General features: G+C 38.9%; 1 protein-coding gene and 1 pseudogene across 4 annotated transcripts; both read left to right on the top strand.

The window, feature by feature from the left end:
- Window positions 1-27,196, top strand: part of LOC147257017 (uncharacterized) — a 221,177-nt pseudogene that overhangs the window by 105,318 nt on the left and 88,663 nt on the right.
- LOC147257023 (testis-expressed protein 2-like) lies at window positions 186-27,196 on the top strand. Of its 4 annotated transcripts, none has more exons than XM_086210751.1 (13): window positions 188-360; window positions 801-895; window positions 11,985-13,541; window positions 14,609-14,809; window positions 15,030-15,333; window positions 15,453-15,688; window positions 15,832-15,996; window positions 16,363-16,462; window positions 20,931-21,057; window positions 22,796-22,903; window positions 23,156-23,365; window positions 23,679-23,799; window positions 25,390-27,196. In XM_086210751.1, exons 3-13 carry the CDS (start codon window positions 12,012-12,014, stop codon window positions 25,537-25,539), a joined length of 3,252 nt encoding a protein of 1,083 aa, XP_086066877.1. In that variant the 5' UTR covers window positions 188-360; window positions 801-895; window positions 11,985-12,011; the 3' UTR covers window positions 25,540-27,196. The 4 variants fall into 4 exon arrangements, 2 of the variants coding, with proteins under 2 accessions (XP_086066877.1, XP_086066876.1); XM_086210750.1 differs by having other exon boundaries at window positions 189-360; window positions 22,790-22,903; XR_015117549.1 differs by lacking the exons at window positions 22,796-22,903; window positions 23,156-23,365; window positions 23,679-23,799; window positions 25,390-27,196 and adding exons at window positions 19,243-19,528; window positions 19,931-19,994 and having other exon boundaries at window positions 186-360; window positions 20,931-21,043.

Raw genomic sequence — 27,196 nt, 5'->3', positions numbered from 1 at the left:
ATTTATTCACAGTTTACGATATTTATTTTATGGCATTTGCCTCATTTTCTCCAGACACTCTAAACTGTGATGTAGATTCGTCGTTCATCAGCCAACCACCGCGCTGCCAGACATCGAATCGTGAACTCAGGAGTGATTACTTTGGCCTTGGAAGAATCCAGTACTTTTTCTTTAAGGAACTCAGCCCAGTTTGTCAGTTGTCAACAGGTTTAGCGAGACAACGAGCGGTAGGACAAGTTAGACGTGGAGGCGATAATACAAATGTTTCTATACTTTACAGTGTCGGAAATAAAAGGTTTTTAATCTTTAGCCCAGTTTTTTTTTGGCATACAAAGACAAAAATGAAATCCTCTGGACACGGTGAGCCACATATGATTTTTTTATGAAAGTGTGACTTTGGTTGGATAATCTCGGCCAGCTCGAACGGACTTTAAAACTCAACGATTGAAGTTGTTGCAAAATAGCTAATGCTACTTTCTGATCGTGTATGTCCCTGCGTAGATAAGTATGAATTCATTTTTGAGAGTAAATCTAACCACTGTCAGTGGGTTTATATAGCAGTTTTTAGCCTTTTACCTGCCACACTATCCAAGGCGATGTGAGGGAAAACTCATCATTACAGTAAGTTACTGAATATTAGCCTGTAGTTTATCATCCCTTACTTACTAATGGAACAGGGTTGTATTGTTAGACACACGGTTCCGTTTCAGTACACAAAAAGGGGCACAAATCCAGAAAATGTTGGTGTTTTCCCTTGCTAGATTGACTTTTGCTATGTTGTTGGTGATATTGTTCACCAGACGCACCCTGAGGAGCGCCATGGGCATATGAAACTTGATTCGGCTGTGAGCAGATAGAAGTCCCAGAATGGATTGAATGGCACTGAGGATACAAGGTAAGCACTATGCCAGTAAATCTGAACTCATTATTGATCCGTTTCCTGAGCTATAAATGCCCTGTGAGAGGGAAAAGTCTAACAAGAGCTTGAGAGAGGACTGATATAATGTAGAAGACTAGAGTAGGAATTTGTGCCTTCTTGGAGAGAAAGAATAAATCCTTCATTTCCTCTTGAAACGTGGAAGACTACAAAATATGGAGTTTGTCTCGTCATTAGCAAATAACTCTAAAGAACTGGTTTTCCATGTTTGCCAGATGCTTGCAGTAATGTTGGCACTAAAACATTTGAAAATATAATAGGCCCATTACCTCCTTACTCACCGGGCCTCCAGATGATTAACTGTCAGGAAAACCACAGACCTCAAGGCTCAAGGATGACCAGTGGTGTAGAAAGAGCCTATGAAGGCTTCCACTCTGAAAAGTGGGCCCCACATTGATAATTCAGCCCTTAAGTGTGGAGGGTTAAAGTCAATAATAGGAAGGTGCTTTACAGGTTCCTTTGCACACAGTGACCTCAAGGTATATTTAAGCTGTTAAGTCACTTATTAAACAAAGTTGCTATGCATAAAGACCTGAACCACTAGTACACTGCTCCTATTACTCTATGTGTTTGTGTGTGTCAGGTGGATTCTGATAATGTATATATTGGGCAAAGAGCTTGGGTCAGTTAACAGGTATGGTGTCTGTAAAGTCAACTCAGCTACTAGTTACTACTTAATCATTAAGTATGTATGAAAGCTCAACAGCACCACACCAACAAACAATGGCCCAGACCGTGTTTTCTGTTGCAACTTTATTTCCAAATTTCTCTCCCCTCTTGCTTCCCCTTTCATGGTTTTGTCTTCAGGAAATGGTAAAAATGGGGATTTCAACAGTTCAAGTCTATGTCCACTGGCCAGCAGTCCTAAACCCAAATATTTTTGAAAATGTCAATGTTGTTAACATACACAGACATTCTGATACATTGGCCACATCCAGATAAAAGGAATGCAGTATAATGAGACAGCCATGTGATAAATCCTTTCTTTTGAAGGATTAACATGTCATTTTTTAAGCTGTAATTTGTCCTGCTGCTGTACTGAGAGGTCTTTTCAATGTGTTGTGCAATTTTATTCATATAAAGTGCCTGGACATAATCTTATAAACACCTCTGATTCTGCAGCACCACAAATAACAGTCTCCAAAAATAACCATTTAAATAAATCAAGACCTCTCTCATTCAATACAAATTTAAGATGGTAATTCCAGTGAAGGGGGTATGTCTTGCACGGTTGTTGTGATACTGATAGGAATTGTTTTTGTGTGTACCTAAATACATTGACTATTTATTAGATCAGTAATATACACATAATTAGTTTGTTTCGTAAAAGAACAAGGTCTATACCTGTTCTATTGGAAAAGTGACCTTATATGACTTCTGTTGTGATATGCCACTATTTATAAAATCAAACCAAATACAATGAACTTGACTGTTGGGGGGGGGGGGTGCATTGGGGTGCCCTTCTCCCCCAATGTAATGCACACTGTGATAATAACACTGTGATTTGAGGAAATTAATGAATAGATTCACTTTAGAGCTCAATCTTTTTAATTTTCAAGTGATCAGAAAAAATTTCACTGTTCATAGGCAATGATTACCATAATACTTAAAATATGACACAAATATGACCTATAGAGGATCTTGAGCCACAATTATACAGTCAGTAACAAATTCCTGCATTTTCTTTGCACTGCTTCCATCATTGTTTACAAATCTAGTTTGTAATATATGAGGTCTTTTTCTTCATTTTTGATTTCTGGCAGATGAGACACAGCACATACATATTGCTGCCCTCCACTGACTGACAGATGGGGTCACGGGGTTTGATGAATTTGTAGTCCTGTGTGAGATAATTTATGATTTGATATGTTTATGATCCTCTAAGTTTCCTAGACATCTGCTACAGATGAGACAAAACCCCCATCTGCTATTTGTGTGTGTTCACCTGCTTTGTCAGAGAGGCTCACTTAGACAGATTGACCGAGGAAAATCTGTGAGACGAGGATGTTTGGGCAGCAGGTTATGTGATGGGAGACGTCAGAGTTTGGTGCCTCAAGGTAGCACAGCCGGTGACATATCAAACCAATTTGGAGTGTATTAGGGCTTCATTTCATTTAAATACTGGAGCCATCAGTGGAAGAACATGGTTGTTGCTTTAAAAGGCAAACAGCTTCAGCTTGGCTTTTTGCAATACAGTAGAATAGGTAGAAACAATACTTTTTAGCAAATGCAGTTTATCCTCTTCATTCTACATCCTGAGAAAAGTACTTCATGCTTCTTATCATCTCTGCACGGCCATTTGTCCCACACCTCAGTTGACTGAACACCTGTTAACAGCTTTGACTCACTTTGTGGCCTTCCAAGTTCTCCCAGTGTCTAGTCTTTGTAACACAATGGAAGTGTTGTTATTTTTGTTGTCAATTTCCAGTCATAGCCTGAGCATCTGACATGTAGATTCATTCCCCTTAAATTTATTGCTAAGCATCTTATTGCCAGACATATACCCTGGAATTAACTTGATAACTGCCCTTAGTACATCCACACCCTTGCTTACATTTAAGTACACAGGGACATGTTGCATTTTAATTTCTTTTCACCTCATGATGTCAGATTATCTGCCTAAAGCTGTTTAGGATTGTATATTATTTTCATTATTGCTTTTTTAAAAAAAAATCTCTCATCCAGTTTGACAAGATAGTAAGTAAGCCTAGTTAAGTCAGTTTTATGCTGACCTTATTTGACATATGGCTTAGGCACTTGACTTGAACCCTATTTAGACAATAAAAAATACCTCTAGGTAATGTTCTCTCTTCAAACTATGTGGCTTTTTTGTTCAATTAATAAGCAATGGCAGGGCCTTGCTCCTGGATGCTTGCTGCTTATTTGACTAATTTGTCACATTCTCTTGGCAAAGTATTAACCAGTATTAACAGCCACTCAGTGGTTAAGACATTATTAATGCTTGTGTTTTGTAGCAAAGCCCCCTGTTCATTCTTGCATGTGCTAGAAGAAATGTGGTTGGGGACAGGTACAGTACTGCTCAATCACCCCTTCAGTGTCACACAGCTGAAATAATGACCATTACTAACTAGACACCAGGGGAATATGTCAGCCTGCCATCCAGCAGTGATGACAAGCCTGTTTCTGGTGCTTACTCTGGTGTATGTTGACAGATGCTTTTTCTCCAAAACGATGTACAACACAAGCCAGAATTTATTGCAGGGAAAGCCATCGTAAGTACGACAAAGTGCTTCAAGTTTGATTGGTGGTAGGGTTGCCATCTAGTGGCAGAAGTGTCAGTTTTTTTCTTAATATAATTTACCCACAACTAAGCACAACCAATAATTCAACATCAAAAAATATCTTTCAGCATTCAAAACATTCTATAATCAACATTGTCAGTGCTAAGTATTCACAAAGAGCTGGATCGTAAACCTTCTGTCTCTTTCTACCCCTGAGGACAAAGAGGAGAAGGCTCAGATTTAAGTGCCTAGGTGTTCCCTGAACAATTGAGTCCTCAAATGTCTCTTAAAAGTAGTAATGTGAGACTTGAGCAATTATACTGCAGGAATGGTGCATTTTTGTAAGCAAACCAGAATGTTAGCATTATGGCAATGCTAACATTGGGTTCCCTTCATCAAAAGCCAATGAGATTGTTGCATTGCATCATTTTAGATCATTGCTGACAAGAAGCTCAGTGGCAAACTAAAGTTTGTGAGACTTGCAGCGAGATGATCTCCATACATGAACAACATTTTTCTGATTTTTGAATCATAAATGCCATTTTTAGCAATAGCTTTGTATTTCTATGTATGAACTAGCTATGAACACATGACTTCAACGCTAACTAGCTTCATGCTGCCTCTGCTTTTGGTGTGGTGGCATTGGTAGTTTGCACTGTTTTGACTCCATGATACTCATCAGTCAGTCTAACACTGACAATGAGTGCATGATTATAACATTCCAGACTATATAATAACTTTCACTTTGTATCTGCGTCTGTCTGCCTGCACAGTTACTGGTGATGCTAAGCTAGCTACCCCTGGTCCCCTAAAAATGTTGGCTCACGTTACAAAAAGAAAAGTTGATTCCGAATGCCCCGTTTTCAACAAGACATGAACTGCTAAATATGTCTTTACAGAGGTCAAAGGTAAAGCCGTGCTCTTAGTTTGCGGTCCACGCATCACTGTTTAATGATTAGAATCTGAATCGCCACTACTACAGACTGGATTCTTCTCAATGAACACATAAACTGAACTGAAAACATCAAAATCATGTATTGCTTTTTGTATGAAGTTGATCATTTGCTTGTCTTTAACATACTGCAAATCATCTTTTTCAATATTTATGAAGATTAACTAGTTAAAAATGAAACAGTGATGTAATGATTGTTTTTGGTTAAAACTGTTTTGTTTTTTTTGTTTTTACAGGATTACTTTCCTCTTTGACCTACACCACAATTTATAACTTTGCATAAATATTAAAAGAATTTTCCTATATTTCTGATTACCATTAGCAGCTGATCAAAATATATCATTTACTGTTGTTGTTTTTTTTTGTTTTTTGTTTTTTTTACAATGGGAGAAAGTTAATATTGAGTAGAATAAGTTCAAGTTTTTGTTGGTTCGGCCCCTCAACACAGTTCGGACTATTCGTGAGGCCCCTTGTAGAAATTAATTGCCAGCCCTGTTCTAGACAGACTGAGAAAGGTGCACATCTCCAAAAGTTCAAAATCATGTCGTGGTGCTGGTGTTTTAATGTGGAAGGCCGCAATAAAGAAAACACTATTTACTGAGCCACTGAGACTCACTGAAACACTGATCACTGACCTGTTGTGATGGAAAAAGAACTCCTACCCTTTTATGAAGTAAAAACATTAATACCGCAATGTAAAAATACCTCATTACAATTAAAAATCTTGAATGTAATTATTTTCTTTTTTTATCAACATTTTAATTGCTTTTGCTGTACTTTAATGGCTCTCTTATTTGTGTTTTTTGTTTACTAAATACAGACACGCAACCTCATTAGAGGAGAAAAATGTGGCATGTCGGTGAACCAATCCCCTGTTAGACCCTGTTTGTACTAATGTAAAAAGTAAAGTTAAAAACATTTAAAAGTAAAAGTACAATCAAAGTAAAGTTACTTTACGTAGTACTTTGACATTAGCATTTCATACTTGTCCATTTAAGAGATTTGTCTTACTTTCTCTTATTGTGTAGTACCATTGCTATTAAAGAAAGCAAAAGTAACGTAATTGAGAAAATTGCAGAATGCACAACACTTATTATTCTATTACACAATTAATTGCCAGTATAATCAATAGATTACTCAAGAACTAAAAGAATCTATAGCTGCAGCCCTAGTTTAATTAACTCAAGTATCATGACACTAACACTCAAATATTTGAAACTGTAAAATTTTAGCTCAGATTAACCAAACAAATAATCAAATTAGAGACACTAATAATCGTAATAATGAGTGAGCCTTGAGAGGAGTACAGTATGAGTTATCTGTTCATCAACGCAATGAAGAATCAAAAGTGGCTCTATGACCTTCAGCAGGCAATAACACATGTTGTATTTTTCTCAATACACTACATTATCTTCTTTCAGTGGCTAAGTGTGCTGTTGTTGATTTTACATCCCTACCCCTCTTGCCGGTTTTTCTGCATTCTTTAGTTTGGGTTCTGTTGAGCTTTTGTTGATGATTAGAGAACCTGATCTGAAGGAATGCATTTAGAACAGTCTCTTGTTCACCTAGTTGCTAAAACATACCCAGCTTACTCACACTAACACACTCTGCTAAATCAGTTCAGCCGCATTGAGCACTAGAATACTGCAAAAGGGTGTCCTATAATTCTAAACCAGATAAAGCAAAATTGTGGCATTAAAAGTGAAATTGCCCAAAAAACAAACAAACCACAAAATAGTCATTCCACAGAAAAATATCCATGCATATTGACCATTCATGTCTTCTACCTCAGATTTAGCTAAGAATAACAACACCAAACAGATGTCCATGGCTCTACTAATGCCTCACCACTGTACATGAATGTGAGATCTGTGACTCAGTGTCTCATTATTTCAGCTGTCACTGTTGCATGGAAAGTCATTGCTGCTACAAATAAACATCTAACATTCAATATGGGACTTCTAATCCCTTACCAGGCAACTTGAAAAATGTTGAGTCATCTGAGATTTCAGTAAACCTTCTGCTGAGGAATGTGTGAGGCATCTTTGGTCGTGGCTTCGTGTCCTGGATTTTAATCTGTCTCATAAAATGCATCTTTTAATGCTGCAATACTGATATCTTCTCAAGCAGCTGTGTATGATATTTAAGATGCTCCCTGTGTAGCTGGCATGTGACATATCAGCAGAACACAGCAGGATGACTTGCAGAAAGTACATTGTGGTTACTATATATATATATATATATATATATATATATATATATATATATATATATATATATATATATGTATATATATATGTATATATATATATGTATATATATGTGTGTATGTATATATATATATACACACATATATATATATATATATACACACATATATATATATACACATATATATACACATATATACACATATATACATATATATACACATATATATATACACATATATATATATACATATATACAGGTGACAGGTTTTTTTATATATATATATATATATATATATATATATATATATATATATATATATATATATATATATATATATATATATATATATAAAAAAAACTGTCACAGGTCTCTATATATTTTTAGGCCTCCATGCATCTAGGAGAATGGGCAATAATGTGACAATGTTAACTTGTCAACAGATGCTTCAATTAGTTTTCTTTGTAAACCAATTTCTAATAAATCATGACATAACAAGATTTTTCAAAAATGTAGCTTTTACTTTTTTGGTGGTTAATTAGAAAGTCTGTGTTTCTCAGATGGCTTTTTCCCTTCGTCACATAGCATCACTTGTGTTAATAGAGCCTTTAAGTGCCATTCAGGCTAAAACTTCTAAGACTAATGCCTCATCACTGGTAAATTGGGCACTTCATCATTACATATGGTTTGGCTTGGTTGGTGTCTTGAGTATAGAGAGAGAGTTTGATATCTTTTCAGATTTTTGAATGTTTGACAAGCTCTGTAAAAATAAGTGTTACTTAAAATGCAGACTAATTTGATTGATATCAATTTTTATCATCAGATATTTGATTTTCCTTTCCATAGCAAATTTCGATGGAGGGACTTCTGAATATTTTGATTTTTTTTTTCCATATTGACTAGCCCTCACTGAGTGTGGTTTTCATTCTTTTAAGTTTCCCAGTATTATAATTTATAAGGGACAGTAGGTCTCAGGAACTTGTCTGATATACCAGCAGTTAATATTTGCTATTGTTATATGCAAAACATTCAGGGTTCTCTTACCAGCATGATTCAGTGTATCACCAGGCTGCTGTCATTTCCAGTTTTGTAAGGAAGAGGTGAAATGTCTGAATGATGCAGCATGGTACTGGTAAGGGTTCCTTTCCTTCCTTGCAATCATATTCTTGTTACCGAGAAGCTAAAAAGTGTGATTTGGTGTTGCAATTGAGATCATGCATGAGGCAGTACCAATTTTTTTTAAAAAATTTCATTAGATATGACAGCTTAAAATGCACATTCCAAAATGTTAATGGCATCACAACTGAGTCATGGCCGTGGTGGACTGGTTACCTTCTCTACCACTCAAACCACATTTACATGTTGTGTAAGATGATGGTTTAACTTTGTTGTTTTGTGAATTTCTCTGTTTCTTCAACTCTCTTGTCTGACAATTGCAGACCATTTTTGCCTCATTTTTGTACGTTCTCAGGAGGCAATACTGAGAGAAACGGGGGTCAGTTAAATGAGGTCAGTTTCGCCAAATAGGGCTATGTCATCAGATCCTGGCCCCAACAGTAATGGATTTAACCTCATTATCTGTAGTCTGCACTGTACATTTCCAGCTTTACCCTTTTTATTTACAGTGTAGTCGTACTCATTGAGATGCTACATATGTCTTAGTTTCATTTTCTCTGTTGCCAATGTCCACTCATTCCATTTGCAGTATTGATGGTGTAATGATGGAGTTGATGCTTGGATTATGGTCTTTGTCAAATGAAATCCCACACCATAAACATTCCCACTGATTATATTACATGAATATTTTTAATGGTCTGAAATGCATAAATTTTGGTTGTTCCCACTCAGATTGAGCAGTATGTGCAAATGATGCTGAGTGTGACATTTCATGCTCACAATGAAAGAAAACATAATTCTTCATTCTGTAGATGTTTTGCAAATTAATGTTACCACTTGCTGTGTCTTCTTTCATTTCATGAAAATACCACAAACATTTGATTCATAAATGCATGGTAAAATTAAGTTCACACTTACACTAAAGGAATCTGCTTTGGTTTTGCTGTCAAAATAGATTAGATTTCAAATACACCAACTCCTCACCAGCGAGTCATCTTCCAGTTCAAATCCATCAACAAAAAAAAAACCTTTAAAACCATGTAGAGTTATTTAGCTCCTGTTTATGGAAATCTTCAATCCGTCTGACTGCTCTGTGCGCATCATAACTTCATTACTGGTGAGAGTGCTATTCGATAAAAAGGAGTTGTGACCATGTCCCTAATGAGAGTTAAACAGGAGGGTTTTGCGAGGCTTGAGTGCCTCTCCAGTTTGCTTCATCAGTATCAATGGCAAGATATCATTCTGTGCTTTCCCTCTGTAAGAATGTTTTCTCAACCAGAGAAAGGCTTAAGGGATCACATTCTCACTGTGTTCATATACTCACACTTGGATGGACATGTTCTATTTCCCTGGTGTTTGATTGGGAAACCTGGTCCCACAGACCACAACATTCCTTCATCACTGTGCAAGCAAATGGCAGGCTCTTCATCAGACTTGTATAAAAATGAACTTCATGCCCAACTGGCCAGCCACTAGAATGGCCTCATTGTGTGGCTCTAAACCAAGAACTGCCGAGCCGGGGACAGAGGTGGCTGGCTCTCTGCCAAGATGTGTAACAAGCTCACCCGTGACCCATGTGACTATGAGTGTCCAAGATGAGTCTGCATTTGATTGAGCCAGTGTGACCTCATGCCTGGCCTGTTGTCTAAACAATGCAGAAGAATGCATTTTCCGAGTATCCTCAACAAGACAATCAATGCAAATAGAGGCCATATGAATCATATACGTCAAGGACAGAAAAGGAACATTGTGTGGACTTTGTTTTCAAATTCTCACATACCTAGTTTGATTTGGAGTGTCAAGGTACAATAGGTAACGTTTACGCCCCTATCTATAATAAACACACTATTCTGTCTTTAAGTGAGTGAACTGACAACTAACAATAGCAAAACTGTCCTCAATGTCCATTCACAAATTCTAAAACACATTTACCCTCATTTATCAATCGACCATGGAAACCAGTATCTGAGCATAGGGATCCGCATACAACCAGGACCCATATGTGATTTACTGGTTATACTTTACCAATATTGGTTTGCAAATATAATAAAATTAAAAATTATTTAAAAAAATTAATAATAATAATAATAATAATAATAATAATAATTATTATTATTATTATTATTATTATTATTATTATTATTATATTTTAATAATTTTTTAATAATAACAAAATTAATAATAAAAAATTAAAAATTAAAAATAAAACCTTGATAAATGCATCAGTGGAAAACAGTTTTCATTTAAATATCACGCCCTACTATATTCTGGTTTAGGAAGCCTCAACCCTTGATTTTTAAGGGTTGTCCTGTGTCCATGAGGAGGAAACTTATGATCTAATGATCCAACTGTTTTTATGTAAAATGAGTGAAAAGTGAAATTAAAGAATGTCAGAACATGCAGTTTGGTTTTAAATCACTGTTGTGTGGGCTACAGGGTTGATATAAATTAAATGCCAGTGGATGTTTAATATTTTATTGTATTAATTACAGTTGTAACTGAAAGATGACTGTTAAACAGTCAGAGAGAAGCATGGCTACAAAAGTGTTGGAGGAGGCACAAAAGCACCAATGTGCACATCAGATCATCCAATAACATTGTGATCAATGAAATATCGTGCAGAACCCCAATGACATGTCACAAACTTTCCGCTGCCAGCTCCTCTGCTGATCTAGACAGCCATCTGTCCTGCTGCAGATGGACACGTGTATGTGAGTGTGTTTGTGTGTGTGTGTGTGTGTGTGTGTGTGTGTGTGTGTGTGTGTGTGTCAGCACATCTTTGAGTCTTCACTCCTACTCTCTTGCAGAGTTTATCATGTATTATATATATATTAAATGAATGTGACGCGGTGTAGTCGCTCAACAAGGACCCTCCACCCTCCTCTGTGTCCAGGCTATCACCATAAAATATATATTTATTTTTATTTATTATATACTTTATATTTGATATGTGGTTCTGTGTAATCAGAATGGTCTCATAACAATCCTATGACTCTGCCAGGTCTATTCTGCTACAGCACTCTGCTTGTCCAGGTCAATCTGAGTTGAAAAATGTGCATACACAACATAAGACCTGATGTGAGTTTTGATCATAGTCTCCGCTTACATCCATATTGATAAATGCTGAGATGTGTGTAGGAAATTTTGTATGCCCAATGAGCACACATTTCCAGTCATAGATTTGCTTGATAATGAGGGTAAGGTCTGGTATAATCTACATCTTCTTTATCTAGCTGTTTGCTCAGTAATCCACCAGCATTTTGATTTGAGCTACAAATAAACTTAATAATGCATTTCTAGGAATTCAGCTGAATTTGTCACCAGGTCAGCCTCCCTCATACTCATGTCAAACCCCAAGGCCAAAATATAGTATATTTTAACCGCAAATCAAAGTGTGGAATACCGAGAAACTCGCTGGATAAAGAAGACTTGGGTTATACTGGGTGATGTGTTTTGGTGTTCAATTAACATCACCAGTATTGTTTCTGAATACACTCAATGTAATTTTGTCTCTTACTCTCCACAGCAGACAGCAACTAAGTGGGAAACTGCGATGACCAGCCGCTACCCTCACCATGCAGACAGTGCACACTCCACAGACCAACAGCCACCTCTTGTGGCCCCCAAAGTTCATGTCCAGCGATCATTGTCTAAGGAGAACATCACCATCCACTTCTCAGCTCTTGGTAAGGAGGAAGAGGAAGATGAAGAGGAGCTCTACACAGCAACTGTCTCCTCTACCACTCAGGATGAATCAAATATTGTGACAGGCTTAGAGGCAAGTGAAGAGATGTTTGAAGAGGTGCAGTTGGACTCCGCAGCCAAGGTCATTCCTGAATCAACCCAACATTTACCAGTTTCAATTCATAATGTTACCAGTTCTCTTACACGCACTTCATTATCACATACTACTGAGCCAAAAGGCTCAAGTTCCACTTCCTCTCCTACTAAATCTTTGAGCTTTCCCTCCAGTGATATACCCTTCCTCAGCTTGATGAAATCTCTCTCTTCTGACGTCGAGTCTCGTGAGGGGATCCATTCTGCTTCTGCCTCTACAGTAAGGCATAGGCATCTGATGAAGTCCCTGGTTAAATCCTTATCTTCAGACACATCTCAGGACTCCTCCTCCTCCCCCTCCTCGTCCTCCACACCCCACCGTTTTCCAGAATCCCGTCTTAACCTGCAAGTTTTCAAACAGTTCACACAGTCCCGGATGCAGTCTGCTGCCATGTTGTCAGCTTGTGATTCAAAAACTGCCCCTTCTTCTCCTTTAACCTCCCCAGATAACCGCAGCTTCTTCAAGGCCTCCGAAGTGGAGGCTCGAATTGAAGACACTAAGCGTCGGTTCTCTGAGGTCATCTATGAACCTTTGCAACTGCTTAGTAAGATTATGGATGAAAAAAGTAGCAGCATTGCTTGCAGCAGCAGCAGCAGCATTTATAGACCAAAGGCCTTATCTGCCAGTGCCTCAGAACTCTCCATTGCTGCTTTAAATGGTCAGATGGAGAGCAACAACAATTACTGCATTAAAGAGGAAGAAGGAGGTGACAGGGAGCTTGGGAGCCCCAATAGTGGGGCCTCTGGTCCAGCAGAATCACACGTTGCTTCTTTTGATCCTAAGAGCCGTGACAAATCACTTTCAATGTCACTGGACAAGTGCTCCATGTCTGCTCTTGCTAAACAGGAGAGTGAGGACTTCTGCATTCTTAACAACGAAGACTTTGAGACAGAAATTGATGGTGGTGATAGAACTAATGAAACTGGAACTGGTAGTCAGACCAAAGTGCCACTAAGTACTGAACCCAGCAGTGAGGATGAATCTGAAAGTATTTTGCCTGCACCGAGTGTTCCACATTATACTCTCCTCATCCTCACTGTAGTGGTGTATATGTGCTTCATATTGCCTTTGCCCAACTACATTGGAGGAATGTTGCTTGGAATTGCACTGGGATTCTTTTTGGCCATTGGTGTTGTGTGGCTGACCGGACCAAAACCTTCAAGCAGTGGCTTTAGACATTTCAGACACCACAGGAAGATGTGTAATCGGACCAAGTTGGACATTAAAAAACCAGAAATCTTTAAGGTCAGTGAATTTTTGATTTTAATTATTTAGTTTCAAACTCAGAATGAACTTCTTACAGTGCTGATGTAACAATCCTGGGTTAAAACAAGAATATAGTATAAGAGCATTACACATTATATCATGGTGTGTTTCATGTTCACCCACAACAGACACTCACAAGAACAGGCCAGTGTGCAAAATATTCTTAAAATTGTCAAGTCCATTTTATTTGTATAGTATCAAATCACAACTAAAGTTATCTCATGATGCGCACCAGCGTATCTTGCAACAGTGGCAACGAAAACCTTCCTTTTAACAGGCAGGAATGTCAAGCAGACCCAGGTTCAATGGGAATGGACATCTGCTTTGACTGGTTGGGAGGTAAGAGAGCAGGAGACAGATTATGGAAAAAGGCAGATATAGAGAAGGAAAGAGAGGACAGAGATTAAGAAAGAGAGAAAGGCAAAAAGACAGGGACATAAATAGGCCAGAAAAAGAGAAAGACAGAGGGATGTGGGGGCAAAGCAAACAGTAAAAACAACTAGCTACCAATAATAACTAATAATTACTAATAAGTAATAACATCTACAAGTCACTCAAGCAATCAATTTTATCATAATGTGAGCAATTATGTGCTAGCAAATACAATATAAAAACACCGCCGATGTTAATGCTAGTACAGTATTGAGAATACTAATATGAATTCTAGAACTAATACTAATACTTATACCAAGGTTGGCATATTGAGCCTCTTCAGATCTGTAGCCTCCTCCTGCAGCTTCATCAGTCAGGGATGTGGGAAGTGGGGAAGCCCTGGAGAAGAGGTTAAGGCACGGAATCTTTCTGTGTGGAGTCTGCATGTTTTCCCTGTGCCTGCGTGGGTTCTCTCCAGGGACTCCAGCTTCCTCCCACAGTCCAAAGACATGCAAATGGGGACGAGGCTGATTGAATACTCTAAATTGACCATTGGTATGACTGTGAGTGTGAATGGTTGTCTGTCTATATGTGTTGGCTGTGCAATGGATGGATGGATGTTGAGTTTGTGACTGAAACCTACATAATGCCAACTGGTTATGCCTTCCTTTTAGGGCTGGATGAATGAGATCTCCAATTATGACCCAGAAACCTACCATGCCACACTGACACATTCGATGTATGTCCGCTTGGAGGGTTCCATCATCCGGCTGTCAAAACCAAATCATAACATTGCCCGCCGTGCCACACACAATGAACCAAAACCTGATGTCACCTACATCAGTCAGAAGATCTATGACTTGACCGACAGCAAAGTATGTGATTGCATTCCTTTTTCCCTGTAGGTATTATTAAAATCCTTAAAATGGTGGAAATGTAAGAGAAATGTATTATTGCAAACTACAATCTACCATCAAGATAGCATGTAGTCCAAGGCTATTTGATTAGATTAATGGGCTATTCAATGAGAATTTGAACATGAATAATACTACTATGATACAAAGGTTGCATCTTTCACCCTGAATCTTCCTACAGGTTTATCTTGTGCCTCAGAACTTGGCCAGGAAGCGCATATGGAACAAAAAATACCCCATCTGCATTGAACTTGGCAAACAGGATGACTTCATGTCAAAGGCTGAAGGTACTAAGTGGGAGGGGGACAGAGCAGGAGCAGTAGGAGCTCAGGAGCGAGCGTTGTCCTCCTCCAGTCGGGATCTTACCCTATATCTGTTTGGGAGGACTGGAAGGGAGAAGGAGGAGTGGTTCCAGAGGTTTCTTCAAGCTTCTCAGCCCAAGGTGGATTTGAAGAAATCTTCTAGTGCTGCTGGGACTAAATGGGGTGAGCAAAACTGATGTTTTAATCGGTAAATATTTGGCCACCCAGAAACAGCATAACTGGGCACTACATTAATTTTTTTCAAAAAAAAACCCCAATTCTGACTTGTTTTTTTCTCACAGGTCAGAGCTCTCACAGTCGCAGCAGCAGCCCCACCAGTCTGGATGACATAGTGGCACCTCAGCCCAAATCAAAGGATACTTCAGTCTCCCCAACAGTAGGCAGTGTCAAAACCAAGCTGCTGTTGGACTACAATGTCTATATGGCCTCTTTACTGCCTAAACAGGTGGCAGTCAGCCCTGTAGATGTCAGTCCCTCCCCCCACAGTCCACAGAGCAGTCCTGGCGCAGACAAGAAGGTGACATGTACTCACCTTCCATCAACACATTTATGAACATCAAGATTTAGTGAGAGTGTTGGAATAAGATTGTGTGAGGGAAATGTATGTATTAAAATCTTATACCTTTCTTCATGAAAGTAACATGCCTGCTTTGCCCCTAGCTTCATAATACCAACTCAGCTCAGGAGCAGCCACAGGAGGAAGAGGAGGATCATGTGGCCTGGGTGAATGCAGCTGTTGGTCGGGTCTTCTGGGATTTTCTGCGTGAGCCCCGCTGGGCTGAGCTGGTCTCCAAGAAAATTCAAATGAAGCTCAGCAAGATTCGGGTGGGGCTTCTTTACATCCTTTCCTTTTACTTATCGATACAAAAAAAATTATCAACAGTTCATGACTTTTATCTATGTTTCTGCAAATATGATTGCAAGTCGTGTTACAAAATTATCTCTGACTTGTCAAGTTTTTTCTTCTGATGCGTGGGACTGTTTCTGAGAATTTTCCCAGTCAGAAACTAGTTATTCTGATTAGTAGGACATTGCACAATTGCAGCATTTGAACAGTGGGGATTGAAGTCCAAGAACAAGTGATACATAGAGCTTCTATTACAGCTTCTATTTGTGGATATTGAATGTGTTTTTTACCTGTTACTTTCAATCCCAAAACATTTTGATTCTGAATGCTTTTGTCATTCTCAGTTGCCTTACTTCATGAATGAACTAACCCTGACAGAACTGGACATGGGCTCAGCCACTCCTAGAATCCTCAAAGCATCCAATCCTTCCATTGACTACAAAGGCAAGTGAGAGACAGCAATGTCTCTCTCTCTCTCTCTATCTCTCTCACACGCACACTCCATAGTCTTGTGGGTTCTGTCAATAGAAACTGAAATACCCAACAACTGAACAGCTGAGTTGCACATTGAGCTCTGCACAGGAGTTCCGGCATTTTAGCAATCAAGACTTTTTTTTTTGGTTTATATTTGAAAGCACCGCACACAACACATTGATGGCCCTCAAGTCATTTAGCTACATCTACGTCAGAGATAACAAATGGTAATAATAGGTGGGGTCTTGGGTCTTATGTTGTGCTGAGTTTGAGTTTCTCATTTTAATTTTATGTTGTTTTATTGTTATCAAGGATCTATTTTAGTTTGTCTTTACTTGGTCATGGAAAGAAAAAGGTTGTCAGAATGTTTTTTAGCCAAGTTAAAACTGGATTGGAGACTAAAATATAATGCACTAGCTTGTTAAAACTGGATGAAATTTGTACACGTGTGTAAATGCTAACAATTTCCAGAGTGAAAACCAATGTATCAAATGTATATGGTGACAGGTATTGCTTTTATGGATTAGGAGCAAAATTTCATCTGACTTTGCCACTGCCTTTTGGAAAGATGGTCGCTGATATACAGAACATATTTGTAATGGCAACTTTAAATGTGTATCCATGTTTTTAATGTCAACTGCTAAAGACGTGCTAAAATGTTCAAGCAGCTCCTTGTGATCTGTTAGCCATGTTATATCTTTCTGTCACTTGCTCTGACATTTTTTCTGGCTGAAATCCAATAGCCCATGATGACAGCAGACATTTTGACATTTCATTGCAAGGTAAACATTTTGATGTAGGCCATATGGTGCACACTGAGTCATGGAATGACTGTGACAGTAAATTTAAGAGGATCATTATTGAGTCAGTAATTTACACCTGTATGTAAACTGCTACAGTATGTGGCATCTAAATGGCTGCTGCAAAAAAGGCCAAAGCACATTTAATCGTGAAATTAAAAAACATACATTCAGTTAAAAAATGCTCAATACCCTTATGAAAGCTGCCATTCAAGAAGTTAATGGGAAAAAAATGTCCAGACTAAAATGCTCTAAATGGTGTTTAATCAAAAGGCTAAAAACTGGTACTTTTGAAATAAATTAAAATTGCTGAAACAATCAAATGTAGCAGCAGACGCAACCCTGCTACCTGACCAATAATTCTGTAACAGTCACATGGGCTGAGCAAAGGCAAAACTGTATATCATTGTGAGTAATACGTCCTCCTCCCCACAAAGAGTGTAGGGCAATTCTACCTGTGAGGTTAGAAATGACTGTAGACTCTTTTTTGGTTACCTTCCCTCCTGCAGCTTCCTCTGGAGATTTGGGAGCTCAGGAGTGTTTTATCATTTATTTCACAGAAACTAGGAATAAAAATATATGCTTGTGTAGACAATGAAAGACATTTTCACTGTTCAGTATTTCACAGTTCAGATCCTGGTGAATACTTTAAGCAAGGTTTAAGTTTGCTTACACAAGCCTGATTTGATTGGCTAGTGAGCTCTGAGCTGAGTACAACACAGTCTACACTAAGCACTTAAGCACATCTTATCTGTGGGTTGGATAAGTGGAGGCTTTGTTAGGGACTGTAGGTTTGCCTGCTGCAGTTGTATTACTGTTGTCTTCAGTAGCTGGGATATCTCTTTGTACCTTGAATCATTAATATCAGCAGTCACACTTTCATACCTTCATACGCTAATTTCTTTTTCTCCTTCTCCCTTTCATGCTGACAGATTTTTCTCAGACATGTCTTCATACATACCGTCACACTTTTCCCTTCATGTTTCATTTCATTTCATCACCTTACTCTGTGTGCTTTGTCACACTATCGCTTTTTCTCCCTCCTGTGCTGAGTCACTGCCTCATTTTTATAAATGCAGCACTCCCATAACCCTGTAATGAGGACAGAAAATGATTGATCTTCCACTGAGATGAAGACAGTGTGTCTTGGAGCAGTTATAGGCACTACATACACTTTACACCCTGGACAGGTCACCAGTCCATCGCAGGGCCAACACATAGAGACAGACAACCATTCACACTCACAGCCACGCCTACAGTCAATTTAGAGTATCCAGTAAGCTTAGTCCCCTCTTGATGTCTTTGGACTGTGGGAGTAAGCCGGAGTACCCGGAGAGAACCCACACAGGCACAGGGAGAACTCCACACAGAAAGATCCCGTGCTGGAGCTGAGGCTTGAACCCAGAACCTTCTTGCTGTGAGGCGACAGTGCTAACCACTGCACCACCGTGCTGCCCACACTGTATTATCATCTTAGTTAAAAATAACAGGGTATTTAACTTCACTAATTCCCCCTGACTGTTTTTATTTTTACAGATTATACACTTTTTTCAGCTCACTCTTCTGTTGTGTGTTTTCATAATTGGTGATCATGAGTAATCTACAAATTGTTAGCTAATTTTAACAGGAAATATCCATAGATGTAACAGTCGTAATGTCCTCTTGACCTTGAGACACCGTATGCCATACCTTACCCTGCTCTTTCCTGGACCAAGCATGTTGAAAGTGCTGTGGATCAATGGACCTCTTCACCTGTGTGTGCACATCTCCATAAGCAAATGAGTGTCTGTCTATTTCTTTGGTTCCATGCAGCTTCATCTTTGTTGTTCTGCCCATGAGTTTCTGAAATATCCTTTTGAAAATGCACAGAGGCAGAAGCCTTGCATGTGTGAATACTCATGATTCAATTGGCTGCACTGAGGTGCTTCTCCCCCTTCCCCATACCTGCAGGAACCAAGTCCAGCCAGACAGTTATTATCCATCATAGCAACCACCTCCCTGGACTGGATGAAGCCATGTCCACTGAACTCAGCAGACCTGAAATAAGTGCTTTCGAAAGCCCTCACTTACTTTCTAAAACTTTTTTAAAAATGTTTTGAATCATGCCTCAAGTTTTAATTTATTCCTCACCTTCTCTTTCTCTCTAATTTTCTTCCTCCTCCCTTCCTGTCTGAACTAGTCTTTGGTATGCCATCAGGAAATTTGTCTCAATCCAGTTATTGGGACAAATATCCAAGTATGTTTGGTCTAGATTCTTTTGATATAGATAAATAACAGTCCTTTCCCCATTGCTTACTTCGGGCCCTATTTAAGGGATTGCTGGTGCCTGGTGGATGGAGGATTGTGTGTTCAACCTCACTGTGGTATTTTAAGAAATGTATTTAGACTGCAAACAACAGCCTACAATGGACCGAGGCAGTTATTGGACACCTAATTATTCATAGGCGTGACATCACTCAAACCAGTCAGAGTACCTTGTGTCATTCCCTTTGAAGCCCAGGTTGCACCAGGATTTGGCATATTGCTATTTCAGTGGCGCACGCATTTTAACTCAGGAGAAGAAAGCACTTTTCCTCTGGGGAAACAGACTTGTAGCTTGTTTGTCAAATGAAGTTGCCTGAGCAAGTCTTGTGTTTAGATACAGTAACAGCCAACATCCACAGAAGCTGTTGGGGGTGAAGCAGGCCTGGAAGGAGGTAGCGGTGAGTGTTTCCTCATTGTAGTGCATCAGTAGAACCACATTACAGTGCCGAAACTGCTCATAAGATTCATGTACCCCTTAAAAGCACCTGACACATAATTTCACACCAAAGACCACTCTTCTTGGTCCATAGCACGAAAGTTTTCTGGTGGTCCAAAATAGCTTTGAGACATAGTTGATGCCAGACCACACCTCATTAACATATTTAAGCCTCTGTTAGTGCAGATTGAGTGTAAGTTTATTTGCTAGGTAAAGTGTGAGGGGGCATGTAGTAAAAACATATGCACGGTTTGAAACAAAAAATGGCATATGTGCTTCACCGAGCACCAGCTTGCACCATACTTCAAATAAGGTCTTTAGTCCTCTTTCAGCAACATCTGTTGACCTAACTCCCACTAATGGTGGACAACAAAACCCCACCAAGGTTCATGGTTGAAGGGGGAAGGAACAGAAAGCCAGGTTTTTAGTAGAGAGGTTTATAAATCCAGATTACAGTAGGCTTGACAGTGTTTGAATGATCAGAGCAAGAAAAGGAGAGTCTCCTTGGTGATACTATACTATACTATATATTGAGTCAGAATCCCCTTCCTTTAGTGGGTCTTTTTCTAAATGGAAGGATTTAGAAATTAAACCATGCATTATCGGGAAAAACATGTTTTGCAGGAAGGGCAATTAAATGAGACATTTGGTTTTAGAGACAGGATGCATATGATGACTGTCCTTAACTAAATTAATGTTTAAAGTGTTTTTATTTGTCAAATAAATGTATCCTGTTGAGGAGGCTAAAATCCATAGCCAAGTATCAACTATAGAGATATGTTTGAGACATCAGGGATCTGTCAGCCTTTACACATGTCACTTACTGCCCCTCTTCCTTAATCGTAAGCCTCTGCTTTTCTTTTTCTCATCATTCTAATGACTTTCTTTGTGTCTGCAGGTCTGTGGTTTGACCTGGATGTCTCCTACAGTGGCTCCTTCCTGATGACCCTAGAAACCAAGATGAACCTGATTCGCCTGGGAAAGGAGGGAGAAAGCCTCCGGTTAGGGGAGTTTGGCAAAGATGGGTAAGACAGCCAAACTATCACATTTTAGAAAAGCCCTGCGACATTTCTTGGTTATGCATTCCCCTAAAAATCCCTCTGTCAGGAGTGTCGCTTTTCACCACTTCAACTCACTCTTCTCCTTTTTTCCCATTGCTTTCCTGACTGTTATTCCCTCTCTGTTAACTGGATTCACTCTGGTAAGTCCTCTGTGACTGTATTCCTCTCCATCTTTGCATATGTGTCTTTGGATTGTAACATCTCATTGTTATACAATTTAGTGTCCTAATAATAATAATCATTAATTTCTTAATAGGTTCATTTTCTTTGCCAGTATATTGGCCAATTTGATATCTTTGTTCATAGTCTAAAAAGAGTGTTTAGAAACACCTTTGCCATTAAATGATAGTTCAGTCCATTGTTGCTAGTCCTCCTAAGGAAGCAAGCTGTGATGAATTTCAGGTTAATGTACAACTGTAATGGCATCACTGAAATTATTTTATAGACTTTTTGTGGGTGCCATGGATTTTCACATATGGGTGATCACTCCTCTGCAGATAGTCTTCAACAGTATTAAACACTCCTTCCAAAAAAAAAGGCGGCGTTTTTGTAATTGTTGGGGGCAAAGGTCCTTGATTATGCAGCATGTTCTCTTAAAAAATGTAATGGAATATGCGAAATATTCATGTAAATCTATGCGATAAAACTGTGGGAATTTCCAAAAATTGCAGAAATTTGCAAAACTGCAGTTTGACGAATTAAAAAAAGTGATTACCCCAACAGGGCGGCATGATGGTGCAGTGGTTAGCACTGTTGCCTCACAGCAAGAAAATTCCGGGTTCAAGCCCTTGCTTCAGCACGGGATCTTTCTGTGTGCATGTTCTCCCTGTGCCTGTGTGGGTTCTCCCTGGGTACTCCGGCTTCATCCCACCGTCCAAAGACATGCAAATGGGGACTAGGCTGATTGATACTCTAAATTGCCCGTAGGCGTGGTTATGAGTGTGACTGGTTGTCTGTCTATATGTTGGACTGGTGACCTGTCCAGGGTGAACCCCACCTCCCACCCGAAAGCCACTGAGATAGGCTCTAGCCCCCCGGCGACCCTTAACAGGATAAGCGGAAGACAATGGATGGATGGATGGATGGATTACCCCAACTTTCTATTCTCACTAGGCTACTACCTTAATGTAAAGAGTAATTTATAATGACTTCCTATGATAAGCAAGCATACAGCAGCACAGCAAGTGCTGGAAATAATTCAATACTCATCTTGTTTTATTTCAGACCTAAATAAACACATGGCTCAAACTTACAAAACATTGATGAGTCTAACAAGTTTCAAGCTTATTTTTGTTGGAAAATGAGCCTGATTTGCAGACTTCAGCATGTCTTCTTAGCAGGGTTTGCAGCTTTCCAATGACATCACTTAACAACATTCCCAAGGCAACAGGAGGAAAATGGCTATTCTTGTGTGATATAAACACTTTTTTTTCAGCTTTCTGCAAAGATATGTTTAACTTTCTTCAACATAAATTCAGGGATTATTAAATCATGCAAGCCCCGCATATTTTGCACATTTTGCGTGGAATTTATGTGGCGAAAGTGAGGCGTCTTTTGGCTGATTATGCATTGAATTATGCGATCACATAATTGCATTTTTCTGGAGGGACTGATTAAACAATACTATCATAGAATGATGTGTATGTGTTAAATTTATATGTGTGAGTTTGCAATGATCCCTTTTCTGTGTTTGCAGATACAGACCAAGGACTTACTGCCTGGCCGACAGTGATGAAGAGTCCTCCAGTGCAGGCTCATCAGATGAGGAAGACTCGTCAGAACTGTCAAACGAGTCTGCTGGCACAGAAGGGTGAGGAATGGATATCCAGATGTTGAATGTTTCTTGGTTTTAATCTCGCTCATCTGGATAGATTAGATTATAATTTGAGCTAACTCTGGAAACACTTCGTGTTCTAGGAATATCTTTGAGTTCAGGTGGATAATAACATATGTAGTGGTAATACATGGTGAGGAGTTGAAATGGATCTGTTGACCAGCACAACATAATTAATCTGTCAATTTAAAATGACTGTTACCTCACCACTCTTTTTAATTGATGCAGTTTGGTTGGGGGCCACAAACCCAGCAAGATCATGCGATTTGTTGACAAGATTGCCAAGTCCAAATACTTCCAGAAAGCCACAGAGACGGAGTTTATCAAAAAGAAGATGGAGGAGGTGTCTAACACACCTCTGCTGCTCACAGTGGAGTTACAGGAACTCAAAGGAACATTGGCAGTCAACATACCACCTCCACCCACTGACAGGATATGGTACATGCACCCCTCCTATTCCATGTGCTTTGGAAATGTGATGTTTCTGGGCTGTCAGAATAACAAGTGTTCCATCCTCTTCCTCTATTGTGAAAGTTTTTATTTTTATTAGTGTGGAACATATAGAGTACATTTATCTGTGTACCAATCAACTGCTGTGAGTTGTACAGTCAACCTTTACCAGGTGTAGCTGAAGTAGAAGAAGTCTCAAATAAATTGCTGCCTGCAATAGTAATACTGCTCTGTGTTGGCACTCAGCTGTGATCAGTATTTGTGGATATATTGATGATTATGTTGATATTTTATTTTACAGGTATGGTTTTAGGAAACCGCCTCACTTGGAGCTAAAGGCGAGACCTAAACTGGGAGAACGAGAAGTCACTCTGGTTCATGTTACAGACTGGATAGAGAAAAAACTGGACCAGGAGTTTCAGGTACTGATTGACACAACATTTCACTCACCTTTCAGCATTTTAAGGGACTCATACCAGGCCATAAAAATGTCTGAATTGTTAAATCCAATTATTTCACAGCCTGATTGTGAGATAATTGTGGAAATTTGGTTCACCAGCACTTGAATATGTGAAAATAGGAAGTGCAAGTACCGTAAAATTCAGCGTGTAAGTTGCACTTTTTTCCCATTTAAAAAGTTGGGTGCGGGTTATACAACAGTGTGACCCATAGACCAAAGTGAATGTTGACATAGTTAATTTGACCCACAAGATGGCACTACGTAGCTAAAAATTTGTGAAGGACATGTGCCATCAGAGCCAGTCAGTGTACACAAGCCACCACATTATCACAGAGACATGCTCCGACACAAGTCAGTGTTATAGAATAGACTCCAAATATGTTTGTGAAAATAACAAGAAAGAGCTACACTGCAGCACAGAAACTTCACTTTGCTGAACACAATGGAAATTGCCATGTGGGAAGACAGTTTAATATTGTTGAGAAATTGGCTCATGGCTGGCGGAGAAACAAGGCTGAACTTCATGGCGAAAACGCAGAGAGCCAATAGGGGGAGAAAATGTCTGTGGCCACAGGAGGAGGATGCTGTTTCTGAATGGAGCGCTAAGCAAAGATGTAAACTAGTCCCCATGTCAAAAAACATGATTTCGGATTAAAGCAATTGAGGTGGCGACAGAGTTTGGTGAGGCCAATTTCAGTGGCAGCATTAGCTGGTGCGACAGGTTCCTGAAGAGAAAGGCACTGTCACTTCCCCGAAGAACTCACATTTCACAAAAGTTGCCAAGGGACTATAAGGAGGAAATTGATGACATTCCAGTGATTCATAATAATTCCTATGAATTTGGAAAAATTTGAAACATGGATTAGGTTCCCATGTGTTTTGATATGCGGCTTGACAGCACAGTCAATAACCGAGGAGAAAAAAACAGTGCAGATCAAGACGTCGGGACAAGAGAAATCCCATTTCACCGATGCGCACAGTGATAACTCTGAGGAAGAGTTTTTTGGATTGTAGTAAGCATTTATAGCGACAGCACTAAGTATGCACTGTAATAAGGTAAAGCTGTCTTGTGTTTAAAAAAAAAAAAATTAACTCATGGCTCAGATGTTATTATTTTATTTCCTTAAGTTCATAGATTTGAAAAAATTGCAATCTGAAAGGTAATTAAAGCTGCTGAACTGGTTATGTTTTGAATTTGTCAAATGAAAATAAATGGAAATTGTTGGAATAACTTGTGTAACGATTTTATTAACAAATAGAAATAGAAAACTTTGTTTTCCCAGTTTGAAACCTTCAAAAATAGACTGCAATTTATATACCAGTGCAATTTATATTCCGACGTTTACGGTAATGCTTTACGGTGTTGTATTAAACTAAGCAGCATGATTTTTTTCATGCCGATGTTCCTGGAACGTTTTTGGTGAAAATGTGTATAAGCCCATCTAGGGATGTTAAATAGCATTCAGATTACAATTTATTACATGATACCAAGAAGACTTAGGAATACTCACTGACCACTCTCTGTCCCATCGGTCTTTGTCTCCTCTGTCAGAAAATCTTTGTCATGCCAAACATGGATGACGTGTGGCTGACTATCATGCACTCTGCTGTGGACCAGCGCACATCCATTGGACCTTTTGCTGTGCCCATGGAGGACCCAGAACCTTTTCAGCCAGAGTGGGATGGCACTAGCTACCCGTGAAGAATGTTTACAGTATTTCTTACATGTTAGGGAGCCTCAAAATGGGAGTTGCTGCCAAAGTACAGAGAGAAACACATTCCCACAGTGAGAGGGCTGGTCAGCCCCCCTCCAAATATGAATTTGAAAGGAACAATTGTAGTTCATCAGTGAGACACTAGTGAGTTGCATGGTGCTCGGTTCAGTGATACCTTATCTCTTTGAAGGACCTGTCTAGCTGTAGGAACCTACTGAATATTGGCTCAAGGGTGGGAGTGGTTTATGTTAATTTTGATATGGAGACTCCTATTAATATGGAAGCATTCACTAGATACCTTATGGCCTGCAGGAGACCTGTTTCTGCTTCGGCGAAGAGTTGGCGTATGATAGACTGTTCAAATAGAGATGCTTTATAACAAAGAGTTTCCTGTGTGAAAGCGAATGACTTTAACGTTAGCAAGTAAAAATCAAAGGTGTATTGGAACAGCTCAGATTGTTGATGTTATGTCTATTATCACATTAGACCTTTAAGTCAGCATTTTGTTATTCCGGTGTTAACTGACAGTATTCCTTTGTCCTATGAACACACCCTGAACCCTACTTTTTATACCAAGGATGCCCTTATTAATGTCTGTGAGGCAGTGATGCTTAAGAGCAAAGATAATGCATTGTTCAGGAAATGTGTCATTCCATACTTAAAATGTAAACAATGATCAAGTGCAATGATAAAGGCTGCTTAGAAGGTCTCTAATATATCTACTGAATGTGTGGATTATTTTGGCTCCTGATGTTTGAGTGGTTATGAACCTGGTCAAATTTTGATTGGGGTATGGAAATTATTGCACAAATGTTAGGGAGTTTTCCTGTTGTTTTCCTGTCATGAACACTATCTCATCTTGCAACTCTTGTTTTCCCACCATAAATGTGTCATTCAATCATTATTTGGAGTGTTTATCTTCTCTACATCCTTCATACTTAATGGTGTTCATATTGACATGAATGATATTGGTGTATGAAGGGAATTTAAGTGACTAACTTTATTATGTGGCAGTGCTTTTAAAGATTCTAGCCACCAAACTGTATGAAGACAGTTTTAGTTTGACCTCACTTGGATGAAGTTAAGGTACACACTTCATAGCAGACCATCTCTTGCCAAGAATGTATAGCTTTCCTCACAGCTTAGCCCACTGTGGGTATATTTTTAGTTGTGACATATTTCTGACATTTCCCAAAGTCCTTTGATTGGGCTTCCAGGGCCAAATCTCTACTGAAATGTACACACCCTGTTTGACACAGCATTCTGAGGCAATATTTAAAATTGTGCTACAATAACTGTGTTAAAATTGTTTACAGTAATTAATAACTTGTTTTCGTTTGTTGCTCTGTAAAGATACTAAAGTGCTGTAACTCTGATTGCGATTCCCATTATGTCTTAGTTGCATTTTATTATGCGTCCGTTTTTACATGAGGTGGGTTGTGTTTTTGTTTATTTGGTTTTTTTTGTCTACTACTTTGGAATGAATAGAATGAAGATTTTTCAGGACATATGAAGCTATTGTCATGATTTGTACCTGTGAATTATTAGGAGCTTTTTAAAATAGAATGCCCATTCAGTGATCATGTGTATCTGCCTTATTTATGGAGCAAATAAATCTGTCAATAAAAAAAAAATCTTTTAATA

Source organism: Aulostomus chinensis, chromosome 8 (assembly GCF_037954235.1).
Source record: "Aulostomus chinensis isolate RoL2024-O1b breed Wild chromosome 8, RoL_Achi_v1.0, whole genome shotgun sequence".
Lineage (NCBI taxonomy): Eukaryota > Metazoa > Chordata > Actinopteri > Syngnathiformes > Aulostomidae > Aulostomus > Aulostomus chinensis.
Note: the sequence above shows the minus strand (reverse complement) of the source record. Positions and strands in the feature narration are given on the sequence as shown.